The sequence below is a fragment of the Protopterus annectens genome, chromosome 1.part0, assembly GCF_019279795.1.
Source record: "Protopterus annectens isolate FY-2018-M chromosome 1.part0, PAN1.0, whole genome shotgun sequence".
NCBI classification, from domain to species: Eukaryota; Metazoa; Chordata; order Ceratodontiformes; family Protopteridae; genus Protopterus; species Protopterus annectens.
The window spans coordinates 175,232,302-175,251,923 of NC_056725.1; the positions used below are offsets into that span (position 1 = coordinate 175,232,302).

Genomic DNA, 19,622 nt, shown 5'->3' on the forward strand with positions numbered 1-19,622 from the left:
AGTAAGACCTTGGTCATTAACGGAAGAGGTGGAAATGCATATACTGTTAGAGTATTCCAGCTGAAAGAGAGAGCGTCCACTTTCCATGCTTGTGGGTGGTATGTCCTTGTGCAGAATTTCTTCAGTTGATGGTTGTGGTGGGAGGAAAAAAGATCTATGTCCGGCCTTCCCCATGATTGAATTATTTGAAAAAAGGTGTCTGGGTGCAGCATCCATTCGTGTGGATCCATGATGTTTCTGCTTAGGCTGTCCGCCAGTACATTGTCTTTTCCTGGTACAAACTGGGATTGCAGCTCTATATTGAGTTGTAGGGAAAGTTCCCAAAGATTCATTGCCAGCCTGTAAAGAGAGTAAGAATGGGTACCTCCTTGTTTGTTTATGTACCACATAACTGTGGTATTGCCTGTCTTTATTAGCAGGTGGCCTTGATGTAGGAAGTGCTTGAAGGCCTCGACTGAATGTATCACTGCCAGCATTTCCTTTTGGTTTATGTGCAGGCGAAATTCTGATTGAGTCCATTGTCCTTGAATGCATCTGCCCTCCATGTGCGCTCCTCATCCATGGTCTGAGGCGTCCGTTGTAATGGCTTGGCTGATATTTGGTTTGCTGAAAGGCAGACCCATGTTTGACTGGCTTGCTTGAGCCCACCACAGAAATTCCTTGTGAAGGCATGGAATGAGGGGGATCAAATCTTCTAGGCTGTGACTGTGTTGAGATCATAGACTCCTTAGGTACCATTGTAGTTTCCTCATATGCAGCCTTGCTTGTGGAATCAGAAGAATGCAAGAGGTCATGAAACCCAGGGCCTGCAGGATTTTCCTTGCAGTCAGTTGGGTTTGTTTTGTCAGGTTTCTGAAATAATCCAGTAATTGTTCTTGTTTTTCTTCTGTGAGAAAAGCCATTTGGGTGGTTGTTATCTAGTTTTGCACCCAGAAAAATTATTCTTTGGGATGGAACAAGTCTTGATTTCTGAATGCTGACTGTGTATCCCAAAGCCTGAAGTAGGCGGATGGCATAATTCAAGTGTTTTACCAATGTTTGTTGGCTGTCCGCTTGTATAAGGCAGTCGTCCAGGTATGGGTATATTTGAATCCCCTGAAGACTGCAATGTGCAATTACTGATGCCAGGCATTTTGTGAATACTCTGAGCGCAGTAGATAAGCCAAAGGGCAATGCTGAGAATTGATGATGCTCTGAACCTGCAAGAAATCTGAGGTGTCTACTGCAACTTTGTCTGATAGGGACATGCAGGTATGCCTCCTTGAGGTCTAGAGTTACCAGCCAGGACCCCTTGCCCAGCATGGGAAGGAGTTGCTGTAAGGTCAGCATTTTGAATTTTGGCACAACGAGGTAAGTATTTAGTGCGGACAAGTCCAGAATAGGCCTCCATTGCTTTTCTTTTCTTGGGACAAGAAATAGTCTGGAATAAAATCCTTGGCCTTATTCTATGAGAGGAACCTTTTCTATTGCTTTCATTTGCAGTAGGTTGGAAATTTGCTTGAAAGCTTCTGTCCTTTGATTCGGTGGCAGGTTTGGCATGCCTTGTCTTTTTGGTAATGTATGAAAATGGAATCTGTATCCTTTGTCTATTATTTGCAGTATCCATTTGTCCCTTGTAATAATGTGCCAATTTTCTGAGAATAAAGATAGCTTTCCGCCCAAAGGTGCTTCCAATTGAGCCCTGGTCGGCGAGGTCACAGTCAAGTCACTGAGTTTGTCCTTGTGCAGCAGGAGTAGGTCCTGCACTACCTCTCTGGTTAGGAGGCTGCCATTGACGTCCTCTGTAGGAGCCTCTAGCTTGCCCTCTACCTCTGGCACGGCTATTTTTTCCTCTTTGACCTCTGTCCGTGTCCGGAAAGGACCAATTCTTAAAAGGCCAATTCCTGCTGAATCTTGGTAGTTGGACCTGGAGAAAATCTTTGACTGTCTGTACTGACTTAGCCTTTTCCTCAAATTTCTTTAATGCCTCTTGAGCCGTGGAACCAAATAACCTTTGTTTTTCCAGGGGTGCATCCAGAAGCTTTGCTTTAACATGATCTGGCAGTGTTTGTTCCTTCAGCCAAGCATGTCTACGTATGACTGCACCTGTCATTGCTGACCTACATGAAGCTTCCAATGAATCATAACCACACTGTAAAAAATGGTTGCTAACCTGCTGGGAGTTATGCACCAGATCCTGAAGTGCCTTGCGATCTAGGGGTTCAGGTGAGGTTAGTTTTTTATGCAATTCATCTAACAGATATTCTTGATACTGTATCCTATGGAATTGACAATTCAATGCTCTCATAGAAAGAGTGGAAGAAGTGTACACTTTTTTACCCCATCTCTCTAAGGCCCTGGATTCCCTTTTAGAAGGAAGTGGGTTCTTAGTAGTGGAGGATGCAACCCCTTTAGGCCCCTGGGAAATAGTTTCTGGGTCAGCTGAGTGGCCCTTGTAAAGGAATAGATGTGTGTCCGGGACCCTGTAGTACCTGTCGGGTTTGACAGGAGCCAGAGGGAGGGAGTCTGGGGAAATGCTAGACTCTGAGTACACACCCACTATGACATTTAAAACAGGAGGAATAGCCAAAAGTCTATGCTGAGGCAAATGCAAAAAAGTTCTTAACCTCTTTCTGGAATCAGAATTCCTGGCCTTGCCATTTAAAATGCTCTCTCATGGAGTGAAGGGTCTCCCCAAAGGACAACTCTTCAGGGGGGAGGCCGAGGGAATAGATTCCTCTGCATCAGAATCCTCGTAGGCCGGAAAGGCCTCCTCCTGGTAATCTGAAAGGGCAGAGTCATCTGAGGTCTCATCAGAGGACTGGGGATCTGTCTGCTCAACCCTGGGCCTTTTGTATGGAGGAGGTTGAGAGCCCCTGTCTGGGTGTGGCTGAGAGCCCCTGATTAAGGAGATAAGGTCCTCAGCTAAGCTTAAAATTTGTGAACCTGTAGAGGATCCCTGAGGAATAGCCTTGGGAGGGAGAGATTTTGGCTGTTTAGCAGCTTTAGCACGAGAAAAAGCCTTAATGGACATGGATACAGGAGGCCTGGCTGCCCCACGTGCTGGGGTAGTTTTATCCACAGAAATGGTGTCGGATATCTCCGGAGCACCGGTTTCAGAAGGTAATTCTAAGACCGACCCAGTGGAAGCCTCCGGTACCGAAGGTACCGGCTGTGCGGTGTCGTCGGTCAGAATCGGTAAGATTCAGTTTCAGCAGAGACCGAGACACTAGCGATAGGCCTGGGCGTGGAGTCGGACGGAACCGCGGACCGCGTGTCGGTCCTTCTCCTTACGTTTTTTGGGTAAATGAGCTGTCGGAAGCTCCAACAGCATTTTATAGCAGTAATTTTGCCCAAAATATTCCTCTGCAAACTCTGCCCGACGCCTAAGACTGCGTCTATTGAAGGAAGCACAGGCTGTACAGGCCGAGACGTCGTGGTCTGGGCCTAGGCAAGGTAAGCAGTAAGAGTGGAAATCCTTATGAGGTATTTGTTTGCCACATTTTAAACAATTATTAACTTTAACCGTTTGATCTGACATCGGCTGAGGCAAGAGAGTCCCCAACGGGGTACTTAGCTTTTTTGAAGACTTCGGTAGCTGAAATCACAGGAGCTGGCCGACCAGCACTTGCGAACTGCTTCTGCTTCGGGTACCGTGCGGCAAGAAAGACTGAGGAAGATGGCGTCGGCTGACGCTTTTATACCCCAGGCGCTCTGACGTCGGGGAAAAGGGCGACATCAGCCGATGCCGGACACAGACTTTGGAATCCGGCCAACCGAAGGGCTGCCTGAGGCAGGACAACCCATATGTAAGGACTGCAGATGCATCCTTGAAGGACATCGGCCCGCCCCAAAGGCCTCCAGGAATACGGACTCCTCAGGAGGATTTTTGGATGACCAGCTTTCTCTATGCTTTAAGATTTCTAGGAAGTCTGGAAAGTAGACATAATCCCGTGGTGATTTGGGAGACCCTTCTCCCTCATCATAGTCCATAACCACAGCGAGGGACTCCATAGGGAAGTCTGAGTGCTTCCTCTTGCACATCCTCTTCCGTGGCATCTACTCCATGGGATAGTCAGGCGAGGAGTCAGAAGACGAAGGGGACACCTCAGATGGAAGGGTCTGGAGGTCCTTAGAGGCAGGCTGACCCTGGACAGAAATAGAAGGTTCAAGACCCAGATCCACAGGAACATGGTGAGGAGCAGAAGTCAGACAGTCTGGTGTTCTGTATGCACAGGCGGCCTTTGCTAAAACTCAGTAAACAGAAGGCCCCAAGGATACCCTCCTCCACTCCCTCTGGGCCAAAAGTCCTGAAGGAAGGAGCACCCCAGAACCCCGGTTCCCAGACAGAACCAGACCCGCACTGTCGAGGACCCAAGCTCCAAGGGGGAGGGATCAGATAATACCAGAGCTGAACCCTGCCCCTTGGATCTGGTTGCAACATCACGGATCCAGGACTAACACCTATCTGAAGATTTCAAAGCAGAGGTACTCAAGGTCACTGTCAGTGTGGAGGAAGCAAAAGTCCTCTGATCCAGCCCAGAATCCCTCAGGAGGCTGTAGTCCTGGGGCTCCGAAACCGCTACTCAGATTTTTGAAGGAGAAAAAAAAAAAAAAAAAAAAAAAAAAAAAAGAGGCAGGGACTCTCAGATACACAAGGGGATTATATCTGAAATACTCCCATCTGGGTCAGTACCTTGATAACAGACCTAACCATCTTGCCCACATTACTGTATAGGCTTATACAGGATCTGGAGGAAACCACTCAAAAAGGTAATGAGTGCCTAGGAGTTTGGAGTATCTTAGTCGGCACTGTCTTGGATCTGATGGACCTCCTGGATGACCAAATACTGGATCCCAGATCCCGGGACTTACGAAGCTGATGAGATGTCTGAATGTTCAGATCTGAACTGGTAGGATCTGAAGTAGTCAGTGCGATTTGGAAAATTCTGGTCCGGAAGAAAGCTCACTCAGAGCAGTCAAGTCTATCAAATCCAAGCAAGCCGCCACAGATCTTGGCGCCAACATTCTCAGATGAGACTCTCTGGTAATTTTAAGCAGGAAGCTCAGAGAACATGCTGGAGTCCATATGGCAGCAGTTCTTAGCCTCGGAGCTCTGTGAGTCTTTACAGGGGGAAGCTCCTAGAGAAGATAAGAGCAGGCAAAAGGCCCTTCAAAATTAGCTTACTCTTCCTCACTTGGATGGCCAGAGGATTGAAACCCTCACAGATATGCAAGGGGAATCCAAGTGGGACATCCCCAAACAGTAAACCCACTTTTGTGCGCGAGTGTAGAATTTTTCTCACACACAGCGCACCTTTTAAAACCCATTAGTTTATCCATCCTGAAATACAAAAGTTAAATATAAAGAAAACTATTAGAAAGTTTTTTTTTTTTGCACTAAGAAAAAGGGCCAAGGCCCGAAGTGATAGGAAAGGTGGAAGAAAGTACAGTTGTGTACCTACCATAAATGTAGATGTTAGAGTGTATTCACTGTTGCAGTCATTACTCTTGGGTTATCCTGCTGGCAGGCTACCCGCAGTCGGCCTGAATTCCAAAGTCTTGGTCTGGCATCATTTGCTGTCGCCTCTTCCCTGATGTCAGTGCGCCAGGGGTATAAAAGATGCAGCAAACACCATTTTCTTCAGTTTTTCTTGCCGCAGATGTCAGGTGCCCCCAAAAGGGTAAGCTAAAAAAATTATGCCAATAAACATGCATGCACTAAAGTAAATATTTCCTTCATCTACAAGCAAATACACCACATAGATGGGAGAATAGAGAAGTACAGATAAGACCCAGCAAAAGAAAGGGGGACGGTGGGAGGGTAACCTGGACTGCAACAGTGAATACACCCAAACATCTACATTTATGGTAGGTACACAACTGTACTATGTTCATAGTGTTTCACTGTTGCAGTCATTGCTCTTGGGTTGAATCCCGAAGCCGAGGATGGGTGGCTGGGCTAAATAGGATTAGGAGAGGCTATGAGCCCCTGCAAAACTGCAGTGGAAAAGCCTGCTCTGGATTTAGAGTAGAGAGGTAAGTGGTAGTGCTTTGTAAAAGTGTGCACTGAACTCCAAGTTGCAGCCTCTAAGATGTCTTTGGTTGGTACTGCTCTGAGGAAGGCTGCTCAAGTGGCTGCTGCTCTAGTTGAATGTGGCCTAATGCCCTTAGGCACTGATTTCCCATGCTGCGAGTAGCAAACGAATGCAATGGCCTATCCATTTTGAAAAAAGTCTGTTTTGAGATCGCCTTTCCTTGTGAACCTGCGGCATATGCCACTAAAAGTTGCTCAGTCTTTCTGAAAGCTTTAGTTCTGTCCAAATAGAAGTGTAGCAGTCTGTATGTCCAAAGAATGTAGCAGTCTCTCACCTTTCTTCTGTGGGTTTGGATAAAAGGTAGGCAAGTGAATGGTTTGGTTAAGGGCCACACTGGACACCACCTTAGGCATAAATGTAGGGTTCGTCCTCAGAGAAACCCTGTCTAGATGGAAAATGATAAAAGGTTCCACAGCCATGAGTGCCTGTAATTCCGAGACTCGTCTTGCAGAGGTTATTGCTAAGAGCAGAGTTGTTTTCCACGATAAGAATGTCATATCAGCTGTTGACGCTGGCTCAAAAGGAGGCAGTGTGAGTTTTTCCAAGACATAATTTGGGTCCCAAGTAGGTATTGGTGCTCTCCTTGGAGGTCTTATGTTTTTGGCCCCTCTGAGGTACTGCCTTATTTAAGGATGAGAAAAGATAGGTGGTTCCGTATTGTAATGGGCTGAAACGGCAGCGGCATGAATCTTAATTGATTCAAAGGATAGGCCTTTGTCCAGCATCTCAGTTAAGTATTGTAAAATCTGAGGAATATTTGGTACAAATGCATCAATTCCTTGTTTCTGGTTCCAAGCTCAGAATCTCTTCCATTTTTCTGCATAAGATTTTCTGGTACTGGGCCTCCTGGCCTCCATCACAGCTTTGGAGAGAGTAGTGTTCTGAATGGCTACATTATCCACCATGCTGTTGGGTAAGTAAGTGAGATTTGAGGCAATGTCCAGGCTGGATCTTGTGACAAGTTCTTTAGGATTGGGTACCAGTGCTGGCGTGGCCAGTCTGGAGCAATCAGTATCATTTTTGGCTTCTCTTGTCTGACCTTTAGGAGTACCTTGGGGAGGAGAGGCAGTGGAGGAAAGGCATATACGGTTAGGTTTTTCCAGCTGAAGGATAGGGTATCCACTTTTCATGCTTGCTTGTGATAAGTCCTTGTGCAGAATCTCTGTAGTTGGCAGTTGTGAGGGGTGGCAAATAGATCTATGTCTAGGCATCCCCATTTCCTTGTTATCATGCTGAAGACTTGTGGATCCAGTTTACACACGTGGGGATCCATGAGGTTTCTGCTTAGTTCGTCTGGCAGAGTATTTATTTTTCCTGGCAGGAATTGTGCTTGCAGGTGAACTTGATAAGTCAATGCTGTGTCCCACAAAGTCATGGCTTGTCTGCAGAGGAGGTACGAATGTGTGCCTCCCTGCTTGTTTATGTACCATATGACTGTAGTGTTGTCAGTCTTATCAGTAGTTGTCCTGGATGAAGTAGATCCTTGAAAGCTGTCAGGGCATTCTGAACAGCTAGCATCTCTTTTTGATTGATATGAAGATGCATCTGGCTTGCGGGCCATGTGTCCTGAATATTTTCCTGCCATGTGGGCCCCCCAGGCATAATCTGATGCATCCGTTGTTAGTGTCTGCCTGGCTGTGGGTAAAATGAATGGCTATCCCTTGTTGTGGTGACAAGCCTGTGCCCACCATCGAAACTCCTGTTGCAGGCAGGAAATGAGGGTAATTAATGTTTCCAGACTTGTGGCAATGTTGAGTCCAAACACTTTTTAGATACCATTGTAGTTTCCTCATATGCAGTCTGGCATATGGAGTTAGTAGAATGCAGGATGCCATGAAGCCCAAAGCCTGCAGAATTTTTCTTGCAGATAACTGGGTCTTTGTTGCCAACATTTTGAAGTAAGTCAGTTGCCTTTGTTTATCTGGCGTGAGATAAGCCATCTGGGCAGTTGTATTTAAGCTTGCACCCAGGAATATTTTCTCTTGAGAGGGTACTAGTTTTGATTTATTTTCGTTCAATGTGTACCCTAGGCCAATTAGTAATCTTTTTACAAACGCCAGATGCTTTAGTAGAATGTCCTTGTTCTCTGCTTGAATAAGGCATTCGTACAAGTAAGGATATATTTGAATTCCTCTGTCTGCAAAATGCAATTACTGGTGCCAGGCATTTTGTGAAGACCCTGGGTGCAGTAGATAAGCCAAAGGACAGTGCAGAGAATTGGTAATGCATTGAACCAGCTATGAATCTGAGGTATCTTCTGCAAGACTGTCTGATTGGGACATGCAGGTATGCCTCTTTTAGGTCCAAAGTTACGAGCCAAGCCTTCTTGTCCAGCATGGGCAGTAGCTGCTGCAGAGTCAACATTTTGAATTTTGGGACATGCACAAATATGTTTAGAATAGACAGGTTCAGTATTGGTCTCCAGGCTTTGTCCTTTGTGGGCACCAAGAAAAGTCTTGAGTAAAAACCTTGTCCCTGCTCTTGTTGTGGTACTCGCTGAATGGCCCTCATGTCCATGAGGGATAAAACTTTTGTGCCTCTGCCCATTGATTGTGTGGCAGGTCTGGCATACCTTTTGCCCTTGGCAGGGTGTGAAAGTGGAAACTGTAGCCCTGGGACACTATGTTCAGGACCCATTTGTCCTGGGAGATCATGTGCCAATTTTGCTGAAAAAATGCTCGTTTTCCCCCTAAGGGGGCTGCCAAAAGTTAAGTGCTTGGTTCTGGCAGAGGAAAGTCATTGGGACTGTTTCCTGTATGGCTGTGATTTGTCTTCTCCACTTTTGGAGGTAGAAGCACCCCACTGCTTAGACCTGTATGAGCCTTGGGGCTGGGATCTGCCCCTCTTTGTGGCCTGTCTAACACTGGAAAGGACCAATTCTTTGTAGGCCAGTTCCCGCTAAATCTGGGTGGCTGCACCTGTAAGAAATCCTTAACTGTCTGCATAGATTTCGCTTTGTCCTCCATTTTCAACACCTCTTCTGCTTTAACACCAAACAAAGTATCATGCTGTAATGGAGCATCTAATAATTTTGCTTTAACATGATCAGGCAGATTCTGTTCCTTTAACCAAGCATGTCGCCTAATGACAGAACCCGTAACAGCGACCCTGCAAGAGGCCTCCAGAGAATCAAAACCACATTGCAAAGTATGCTTTCCCACTTGTTCAGCTACATGCAATAAATCCTGCATTTCTTTGTTTTCTCCACATTCAGAATTTGTGGACATTTCTGTTTAAACAGTGACAATAAGTATTGCTGATATTTAAGCATATGAAATTGACAAATTAAAGCTCTCACAGCCAAGGTAGCAGAAATGTAAACCTTTTTCCCCCATCTGTCCAGTGCCCTAGAATCCCTATCAGAGGGGATAGGGTTTTTTGCAGTGGAAGCCTCGACCCCTCTGGGACCCTGAGAATAGTTTCTGGGTCATCAGCAGGGTTTTTATAAAGAAATTTATGTGAATCTGGAAACCCTGTAGTATCTTGTCTGGCTTAACAGGTGCAGGGGGTAGAGAGTCAGGAGACAGGCCGGACTCTGAAAATACATCATCTACAATGTCTAAAACAGGAGGGATAGCAAGAGGCCTGTGCTGAGGTGGTAAAGGAAAATCTCTAAGCCTTTTCTTAGATTCTGAGTAGTCTTCTCCCCCAGTGGAAGTGCTCCCTCATGGTATGCAGGGTTTCCCCAAAAGAAAAATCCTCAGGAGGGGAGGCTGAAGGGAAAGATTCTTCAGCATCAGAATCCTCATAGGGAGGGAGTATTCATGGTCAGAAGAGGAGCCACAGGAGATGGAAACCTGATCTGAAGATTCATATTCTGTCTCTTGCCTAGGCCTCTTCTCAGGAGGGGGATGGGAACCCCTGATCAAGGTAATTAGGTCTTCGGCCATTTTGAGCATCTGTTTTTTAGGCATGGAGGCCTGTCCATGGGCTTGCTGCACTTGTTTCTTTGTCTTTAGTGGTGCTTTAGTCTTTTCCTTTGGAGCTGTAGTCAGTTAACTGTGTAGGCCTGAAAACACCCTCAGAAGCCGATGTCTGCTCAGCGGCTCAGGACCCATCTGAGGGAATATTTTCCAAGAGTCCAATACCTTCAGTTTCCAGAGGCCTAGTCTGCCCCACATGGGAGTCGGAGGCAGCCTGCAGCTCTGAGCTAGCGGTAGTCAGGGGCTGCAAAAGCACCTCACTGAGAACCGAACGGCTCAGAAGAAGCCTAGTCAGTTTTGGACCTCGGATGCCTGTCTTTTTCTTTTTCCTTGCATTTCTTGTGAATTGCGGTAGTCGGATGGCTATCCAACATCTTGTAATTAAATCTTCGGCCAAAGTAATGAAATGCAAAATCGTACCGACGCTTAATAGTGTGTTGGTTAAATCTAGCACAAAATCTACAATTAGCTATGTCGTGATCAGGGCCTAGGCAAGGAATACAATAAGAATGGAAGTCCTTAGGAGGTATTTGCTTCCCACAAGAAATACAATTATTAACTTTTTCTGACATCAGTCTGGAGCAAGAAAAAAGTTTCCCCAACGCGGTACTTAGCTTTACATGAAGACGTCGGATCTGAAATTCGAACACGAAAATCTCAGGAGTTGGCCGACCGGCACTTGCGAACTGCTTCTGCTTCGGGCACCGAGCGGCAAGAAAGACTGAAGAAAATGGAGTCTGCTGTATCTTTTATACCCCTAGCGCACGGACGTCAGGGAAGAGGAGACAGCAACCGACGCCGGACCAAGACTTTAGAATTCAGGCCGACTGCGAGTAGCCTGCCAGCAGGATAACCCAAGAGTAATGGCTGCAACAGTGAAACACGATGATAATCAACCCAATCCCCTCGCACACTGAAAAGAAAAGGGAGGAAAAAGTAAAAGAATTATAAGAATAAATATATATCAAGATCAATATAAAGACTAAGTAAACACTTGTGCTCGAAGCACTGGAAATCATATCTGTATGTACTGGCGGCAAACGAGATCTCAGGGTGTAGAGCTAGGGTTAGAGGATTATGAGTAACAGATGAGCCTGGAAGCTGAAGTCTGTGGAAGGGGGCCAAATCGGATCTGTAACCGATCAGTGAAGTAGAATGAGAGGGACATCAGATTCTAGAAGATTTAAGATCTTTGCCTGGAAGGATTTACATAGGCATTTTTATATCACAAGCAGACTCCAAAGAACTTTTCCTCAGGTAGACAGCTAATGTTGGAGGTGTGATGGGGAATAAACAGGTAACTTTGAACTTTGAACATATTTTTTGGAAGTGTAATGAACTGGCAGACTTTAAAGACTCCCTGCAGACTGTTCTGTCGGAGATGTTAGGTGAGCAAATGGGAGTAACTAGGGAAATTATTTTTTAAGCTATGATACAGAATTGAAATTGCCTTTCGGAGTCCAGTTTTGATGGCTGCCACAAAAAGCAATTACTAGAAAATGGAAATCAAAGTCTAAATCAACTTTAATAGAAGTAGCGAAGATACTAACAGAGATAAAATAAGTAGAATTGGGATCCTTAAAAAAGGGTAGGAGCAAATCACATTGGAAAAAATGGGAAATGTGGGAGTGATACATGCAGAGGAGGAACGAGGTTTAAAAGGGTGTATTTGAATGAGCTATGCAATGGCTGACAACAGTGACTGAATATATTAAAACTGATGTACAAGGCTTGCAGCTGAAGTTGTGTTGGCAAGGTTTGGAATGTATAATGTATGGAAAAAAGATTGCATCGCTAAGGTTTAACTTCATGCAACACTGCGTATGTCATACATGAGAATTTAATAAAGATGCTTCTTGTTTAAAAGAATAACGTGTACTTTATATTGCAAAGTACCCACTGCAAGTTAGCAATTATTTAATCTATACATACTCCAACCACAGATGTACACACACTATATACACATCACATACTTTTATACGTATATACACATACACGCATTATATATATATATATATATATATATATATATATATATATATATATATATATATATATATATATATATATATATATATATATATATATATATATATATATATATATATATATATATATATATATATATATACATACATATGCACATATATATATATATATATATATATATATATATGGGTCTACTTTCATAGATCGAAGCGCCACTTTACCGACACCCGGAAGACCGAGACGGAACGACCGAACAGGTAGGTTACTGAAAACTCGATATCCCGACGGCTGAGAGACCGACAACGGCAGCGTGTGAGCGCGATACGGTAAGTGCGCGAAAGTGACAGATGTAGTATTGGGGAGCGGACAGGTAAGTGTACGATACTGAGGGATTTTAGGATAGTGTGTGGAAAACGTGAGTGTGCGGTGGTGTCGGACTAAGGGTTCCGGTGAGGTAAGTGTGTGGAAGTGACGTAGAGCTGTGTAGGGTAGTGTTAAGTGTGTTAGGGTTAGAATGCGGGTGGAGTGAGTGTGCGATAGTGATGGGCTGAATGTTTTAGGGTGTGTTAAGTGAGTTAGGGTTAGGGTGCAGGTAGGGTGAGTGTGCGATAGTGACGGTGTTGGGGTTTAGGGTGTGTTAAGTGAGTTAGGGTTAGGGTGCAGGTAGGGTGAGTGTGCGATAGTGACGGTGTTGAGATTTAGGGGTGTGTTAAGTGAGTTAGGGTTAGGGTGCGGGTTGGGTAAGTGTGCGGTAGTGTCGGACGTTAGGGTTTAGGTTAAGGTTAGTGGATATGTTGTTGTGTGCAATGTGTATTTGGCGTTTTTTGTGTCGGTGTTTTGGTGTTCGGTATGTTGAGTTGTCGGTGTGGTGTGGGGAAAATGTGTGTCGGTGATTCGTACGTTCGGTCTATGAAAGTAGACCCATATATATATATATATATATATATATATATATATATATATATATATATATATATATACACACACATACACACACACACACAGAGAACACATACAAACAATTATATGGTTATATACGTATGTAAAATAGATCGCCGTCAGTGCATCAAATGCTCATACAAGCAAACTTTACAAGACAGAGCCCAAAAAACTGAAAACCCTGAAGCTCAAAATGGAAATACCTTCAGTGTGTGAGATCATGGTACAGTAGGGATCAGGGTTTTGCTCCCTTCCCCTCTGTGGTGCAACCTCAGGGTTGATGCACATCTTTAGCGGGAATTATGAGGCTGTAGGGGGGCTTGAACCTCCTGCAAACAGGTGGCGCATGTGTTCCACTGTGCTGGTAATTTTCTTTTCCATAAAGAACCTGAATATAGGTCCACAAAGCAACAGCAAGATCCAACAGACAAGAGATGCTGGAGATGGCCCATCAGAAGAAGCTGAGTTAGGGCAATGTTTAACAGAGGAATTCTAGCAATTCTGAAGACAAGATTAGAATATTGCAAATGATGCCCAAATGTCTTTTCTTTTCCAAGCTTAAAAGTAATATTATTCAATAATCCACAACAGTGGACCTATGAGAGTCTGACTTAAAATATTTGAAGCCTGAAGAATTAAGCTTTAAATAATAATGTGGTCTTTAAGGGAAGAAAAGGAAATATCCAGGCTACAAGTAAAGAAGAAATAAAAAAAAAAAAAAAAAAAAAAACACGCCGGTTTTCAGATGTAGTGCCTGACTGACAAATACTTTAAAGCCCAATCAAAATGAGCAAACATACTACCAAAAATTTAAACACGCACACATTTAAACTTACCGCTCATTGTTAACACAGTCACTTAAAATGCAAGGTCAGAACAATTAAACATTTACCTTGTAAACTAAGTAATATATTTGCTCCCAACGAAGTAAATGGCTCTTGGTTGCGACAATATAACAATAAATCAGTCCAGTAAATATAACCCAAAGGCAAACACAGCAAACCTGGAAATCCAGTTCATCAATAGAAATCCAAATGTGTAAACTTTCCGTGAACGAATCTTCAGTATCCAGCTACAGAAAGTTTACACATTTGGATTTCTATTGATAAACTGGATTTCCAGGTTTGCTGTATTTACCTTGTAAAACCTGTAATCTTTTCCAAACACCTATGCTGACACCTTTGTCTAACAAAATTCATGTTGGTGTAGAGTAACGACACGTTAAGAATGCTGTAAAGAAGGCAAGACAGCTCTGGGTGGTCAATCAAAATGGAAGACAAAAGTAAACCAGTTGTGACATCAACATAACAGTGTAATTTAAAATTGCTAAAATACTACTTTTGACTTCAACTGTAAGTTACTTAATACAGCTTATACAGTTCCTTGGTCCACTTCTGAGCCTGTTGAGCGATAATAGCAAAACATTGGGAGGAGGCTGCCAACTGTTTTTATCACTCTTAATACCAAGTTCAAGAAACGTTAAGACCATTAGTAATGCAACATACCCTACTGGTTCTTCGCAAGCTCCTAAGTAGGTTCCTTTTCCTGTGATCTTCAACATCTGGTCCATAGTTAACAGCATTATCTCCTTTTCCAGACTCCTCCTCAGATTTTTTTGACATGGGTCCCAATTCATCATCGCTTCCAACACTAAAACTTGTTCTGAAACTACTAAATCTGCCAAGCTTTTTAGACTTATCCCTGTACAGCAAAGGCTTGCTCACAAGTGACATTTTGCGTTGACGTTCCAGAGAGCTAGAGTCCAACTCACTATCTGAACCATTGCCACTTCCATTTGACTGTGCCTTATTAGTATTTCGAATGGTAATAATTTTACCTTGGGTACTGTCATGAGGCACAGAATATATATTTTCTTCCTCAGGTCGTGTTTTAACAACAGCATCCATGGGCTCCGCATAATCAGATGGATCAAATCCATCTGTAGGTGGCCAACTAACAGAAGATAAGGATTTCCTTTGCCCATCTTTACTCCCTTGTTCGAAATAAGGAAGGTCTGACTTTATGTCAAAATGTACTGTGGGCTTTGGTTTCACAGGTGGAGGTACTTTAATGCTCAACCTATTTTCAAAAGTGCTCGCTAAAGAACTGAAGGAAAAGTTATTTCCATCCAGCTCCACTGAAAGCTTTGTTTGATCTTTGGACAGAGTAGGCACACAAACTTCATCTTTAACAACTGTATATGGAGGTGGGGGCTCGGCGTCTTCTTCAGAATCCAAAATGTTTGAGTTACAGAGAGGTGATCCTGCACGTGGAGAATTATAAACTTCTTCAGCTGTGCTACAAGCTTCAGCAACATTATCATACATATGAGTAGCTTCAATTATATTCTTTTTCTCCACCACATCTTTGAAAAATGGCTGAAAAATATCAATTTTGTGTGGAGGGTGCTGCCCACAGTGAACAGTGACAAACCTACCATCAATATCTTGGGCCAGTTCTTCACCCTCTGTAACCTGCTCTCGATTCACATCATTGTCCAAAACATCTAATGAACTGTCAGTAACTGCTACAAGCTGAACAGGTATTATGTCCAGTACTTCACTCAGGAAGGCACGCAGCATAGCCAAAGATGCCTTACGCTTGGCTGAATAAAAAAAGATGTATCCATGAACTAAACAACTTTTCCTAATGTTGAATGTGGAATGATAGGAAAGAATTGAAAGTTCAATACGACGTTTTTGAGTTCCTATGGACAGTTCAAGTACCACAGAATTACTACCACACTGAGATGCTTTACAGGTTTGAGTTTGCAGGAAAGGAAGGAGGACATCATCGATGCTAGTTGGGTCTCCACACATTAGACACATAACAATCCGTAATTCTGCATCAGCCAAGTCCTTAATACTAGCAGATGAACTTCTAAGATTTAAATTACGTTTAGTGTCCATTAAAACTTTTAAAATGTTATTTATCTGTTTTTCATTGATGTTTCTTCCATACCCAATACTAGTAGATGCAAGGTCAAGAAAAGTACTATGCAGTTTACTGGCAGTCTGCTGACCGTGATGTATTAAATTCTGCAGTGTTTCTCCACCAGTATCACCTCTCCTACCGATCAATATTAGCACTAATGGCAACTGACCCAAGTGATTGTCCCTTCTCCCTGAAGTCCACTCTCTACTTTTGTCTATGCTGTCCGTAACATATGACAGAGATTCTTTAGAATTGTAAAGGCACAGACAACCATGAGGCTGAAATGTTGGTGTCTGAAAAGAATTAACAGGAAGCCTGACATTACCTTCTATGGGCCGTAGTGAAAGCTCATACGTCTTGCCATCCAACACATATTTGTCATCATTTGTACAAAGGGCTCGAATTTCATTTGCCATCTCTCTTGCAAGTCCATCTCTACCAAGAATCACAAGATTTATTTTATCGACATTGGGATCAGAGAGAGAATTTTTTTGATTGCGATCAAATGATCTTAACTTTGAGCCAACTAGCTGTTCTATTTTGGTATCAACACAAACTGGACTACTAGGGCACGTCTCCTTTGTTGGATGGTAAACAAAATGAATGTGCTTTAAAATAAGAGCATCTCTGTCAGCTTGTAACTTCTGCAATGATTTGAATCGGACTTCTTCACCTACAACCTCTTGGATGACTCCCATTTTTTCTTTACTCGGTTTGGCATCAAGTCCCAACTCATAGAATAACTCTGAGTACTCCAGAAGCAGCTCCTGGAAATCATCTTTTGCCTGGTCAATTATTTGTTTTTGATGCTTGTTGTAGATGTCAAGATACTCCACCTCATCCAACCACTGATAAAATTCCTCATGCATACAAAAGCTTCTGGCCTCTTCCCATGGTTTACCTGGTGTGATGAAAGGAGAAGATTCAAGATTTTCCTTGAAAGCCTTCCTCATCTCTGATCTCTTTCTTTCATTCCTTAGTTTTTCCAAATGTGCAGTATAAACTTGTTCTGCTGGTGGTGTATCAAGCAAATCATAAGGAACCCTGTCATCATCCTTATCAATGTGACTAGTTAAATCCCAAGGTACATCATCAAGAACAACAAAATATTTCAAAAAGTCTTCCTTTGTCGTTAACAACTGTATGACTTTGCTCCAGTGTAAGCTGTCAATTTCATCCAAACAAGGAATAAGGCTATCAAATATGTGTGGAAGACTGTTGAGATAAAATGATCGCCTCCTGTCTATGTGAACTTGTTTAAGATGTGCAATATGCTGAAAAAACATCTTTTTTGCTTTCTGAGTCCCTTCAAGATAAACATAGTCTTGATATTCAGGTAAAGATACAATCTTTCGACTGACATTTTGCCATGTTTCATTGTGATTTTTTACATGACGACTTATAAGCCATTCATACTTATCTTTCGCAGTAGCAATCTGCTGACTCTGCTGTTTTAGAGCTTCAAAATAAGAAATGTTTTTTAATTTACCTCTTTTATCTATCTGCTGCACTAATGTGCAGAAAGCCAAGTCCACATTGACATTAGATCTTGCAGAGGTTTCTATTACCTGAAGATTCCTCTTGTTTAATGCAAAACTATGAGCGTCTCTAATGTACCGCTCAACCCCCTCATCACATTTTGTTAAAACTACAACAACTGGTTTTTTAGTTTTTCCTAGCTGGTTGTAGAGGTTTGTCACAAACTTTAGCTGGTCATCAAAGTTTCTATTCATACCTCTACTAACATCTATACAAAGAAGAAATCCATCTATAAGAAGCTTGCCATCTGGCATCTGTTTCTGCTCAAAATCCTGTTCAAGACCAAGCTGATCAGTACAAAAATACATCAGTTTTTCCGCTGATGCAAGTTTTGTTGCAGCAGCCCTTTTAATATATGGCTGAAGGGCTGTGCTTCTATGAGGCTGAAAAGTCTGATCATCAATAAATTCAGTTTGTTCCACGACATTAAGTTTATATTCCGAACCATCCTCCATCAGTCGATTGATGTCTCCCCAGTACAAGAAATGATCATTGTTGACAACTCTTCCACCAAAGTCACTAGTGCTAAGGACTGAAGTGTGCTCCGGATAAAAATCATCTGCACTAGATCGCACAAAACGATTACACAAGCAGGACTTGCCAATACCACACTGCCCTTTCTCTTTCTCTGTCCCTGACAATCCCACAACACTGATGCTGTACACAGGAATGCGCACATCTTGCTTCTTTGCCATCATCATAGTCCAGTCATCCTGCCAAAATCGATTGGGTTTGAGATGTGGATTTTCAGTAGCAACCACATACAACCACTAGTGACATATCTGTTAGAGAGTTAGAAAAGCAAAAATAATGCAAGAGCACAGGCAGATACTGTTTCCTTGTTACATGCACTCAGCAGCTGTTAAGGATTTTCCCAATCAAACAGTCTGTTCTCCCTAAAAAAAAATAAAATAAAAAAAAAAAAAGACAGGTTAAACATTTAAAGCTAATTTAACAAATGATTTACATTTTTTTTTATCTAAACTACCGTCAATGCACTACTTTTCTAGCTTAGAAAACTAAAACACTTTTGTACCAATATTTTTATTTCTGCAATTTTCAAAAAAAGGGTAATCAAATACATGGTACATATTAATATTATGTTAGATTCAAGACAGCATAGAACACTTAAGACAAATTAAACAAACATTATAAAACCTGTAATACATAATGAAAAGTTAAATAAATTCACTTAAAACTATGATCTACAATTGTCATTAGAGTAAAAAAAAAATCACATGATTTCAGCCTTGGAACAACAAAAATTTTAAATGCTGCAATAAAGACCATCCATCTTGTATTTTACGTGCGACTCAAGTCAAACTTGCCAGATATCAATTAAAATTTACAAGCACTTGCAAGAAATTCTTAAAAAATAAGTCATGGTACACGTCACTGTACATTTTCTGCACTGGTTGCTTATTAGAGACCTTTTCTACTTAACATAAGGTTTCATCTTTGAACGAAAAGGTACAAGTAAATACTGAAGGACCACGCCAGAACAGAAAAAAATGAATACATCTTGAACATTTCTTGTAATATTAAATGCATGTGTACCACCAATTGGTTATTTGTTTTAATTTGTTACACTAGAAATCCATGGCATAATTTCCATATTTTTTTTTTTTTTGCGGCCAGTCGTAGTTTTCTGGAGTGAAGTGCACTGTGAAAATCTACTAAGTGGTAATCCCACTCCACTGACTTGACTTCCCAGTGTGCGTCAACTGGTCTTTCAAGAACATCCTTTAATTCTGGTTAGTGGCCAACATTTATGCAGTGTTTTACAGCACACCTGAATGTCACATTTCAAACGGCAAGTATTTTTACTTGATGCTTTAGTTTAGGTTAAGGACTGCAGCTTGACATCTGTAACTAAATGCATACAGAAATGACTGCAGTTTAAACAAAAGCTGAAACACTTGTATGGTCCCTTACTGCACAATTACTATGCTTTTACGGTTGTAAACGTCTGAAATGTAGCTATTCTACCACCCCCCTTTTTTTCTGGTAGTTGGCTTACACGGAGACTCTCTCTTCTAACAAAAAAACTATTTTATTCTATCTTTGCACTGTAAAATATTTTAATGCATCAAAATCAAAGTAAAACATTTCTATTTTAATAGAAGTGGCCATAATGAGGCCAGCCATACTGTCACAATTATGATTTACTAGCATCTCAAAGTTCCCAGAATCCATATCAAGTCTCCTTTATAAGTTATGC

General features: G+C 42.4%; 1 protein-coding gene across 1 annotated transcript in view; it reads right to left on the reverse strand.

Moving 5' to 3' along the window:
- ARHGAP35 (Rho GTPase activating protein 35) overlaps positions 1-19,622 on the reverse strand; it is a 1,275,888-nt gene that overhangs the window by 1,047,754 nt on the left and 208,512 nt on the right. The window contains exon 2 of the mRNA XM_044055505.1: positions 14,434-18,297. Coding sequence (XP_043911440.1) covers positions 14,434-18,102 — 3,669 coding nt within the window. The 5' untranslated portion in view covers positions 18,103-18,297. The remainder of the gene's footprint in view (positions 1-14,433; positions 18,298-19,622) is intronic.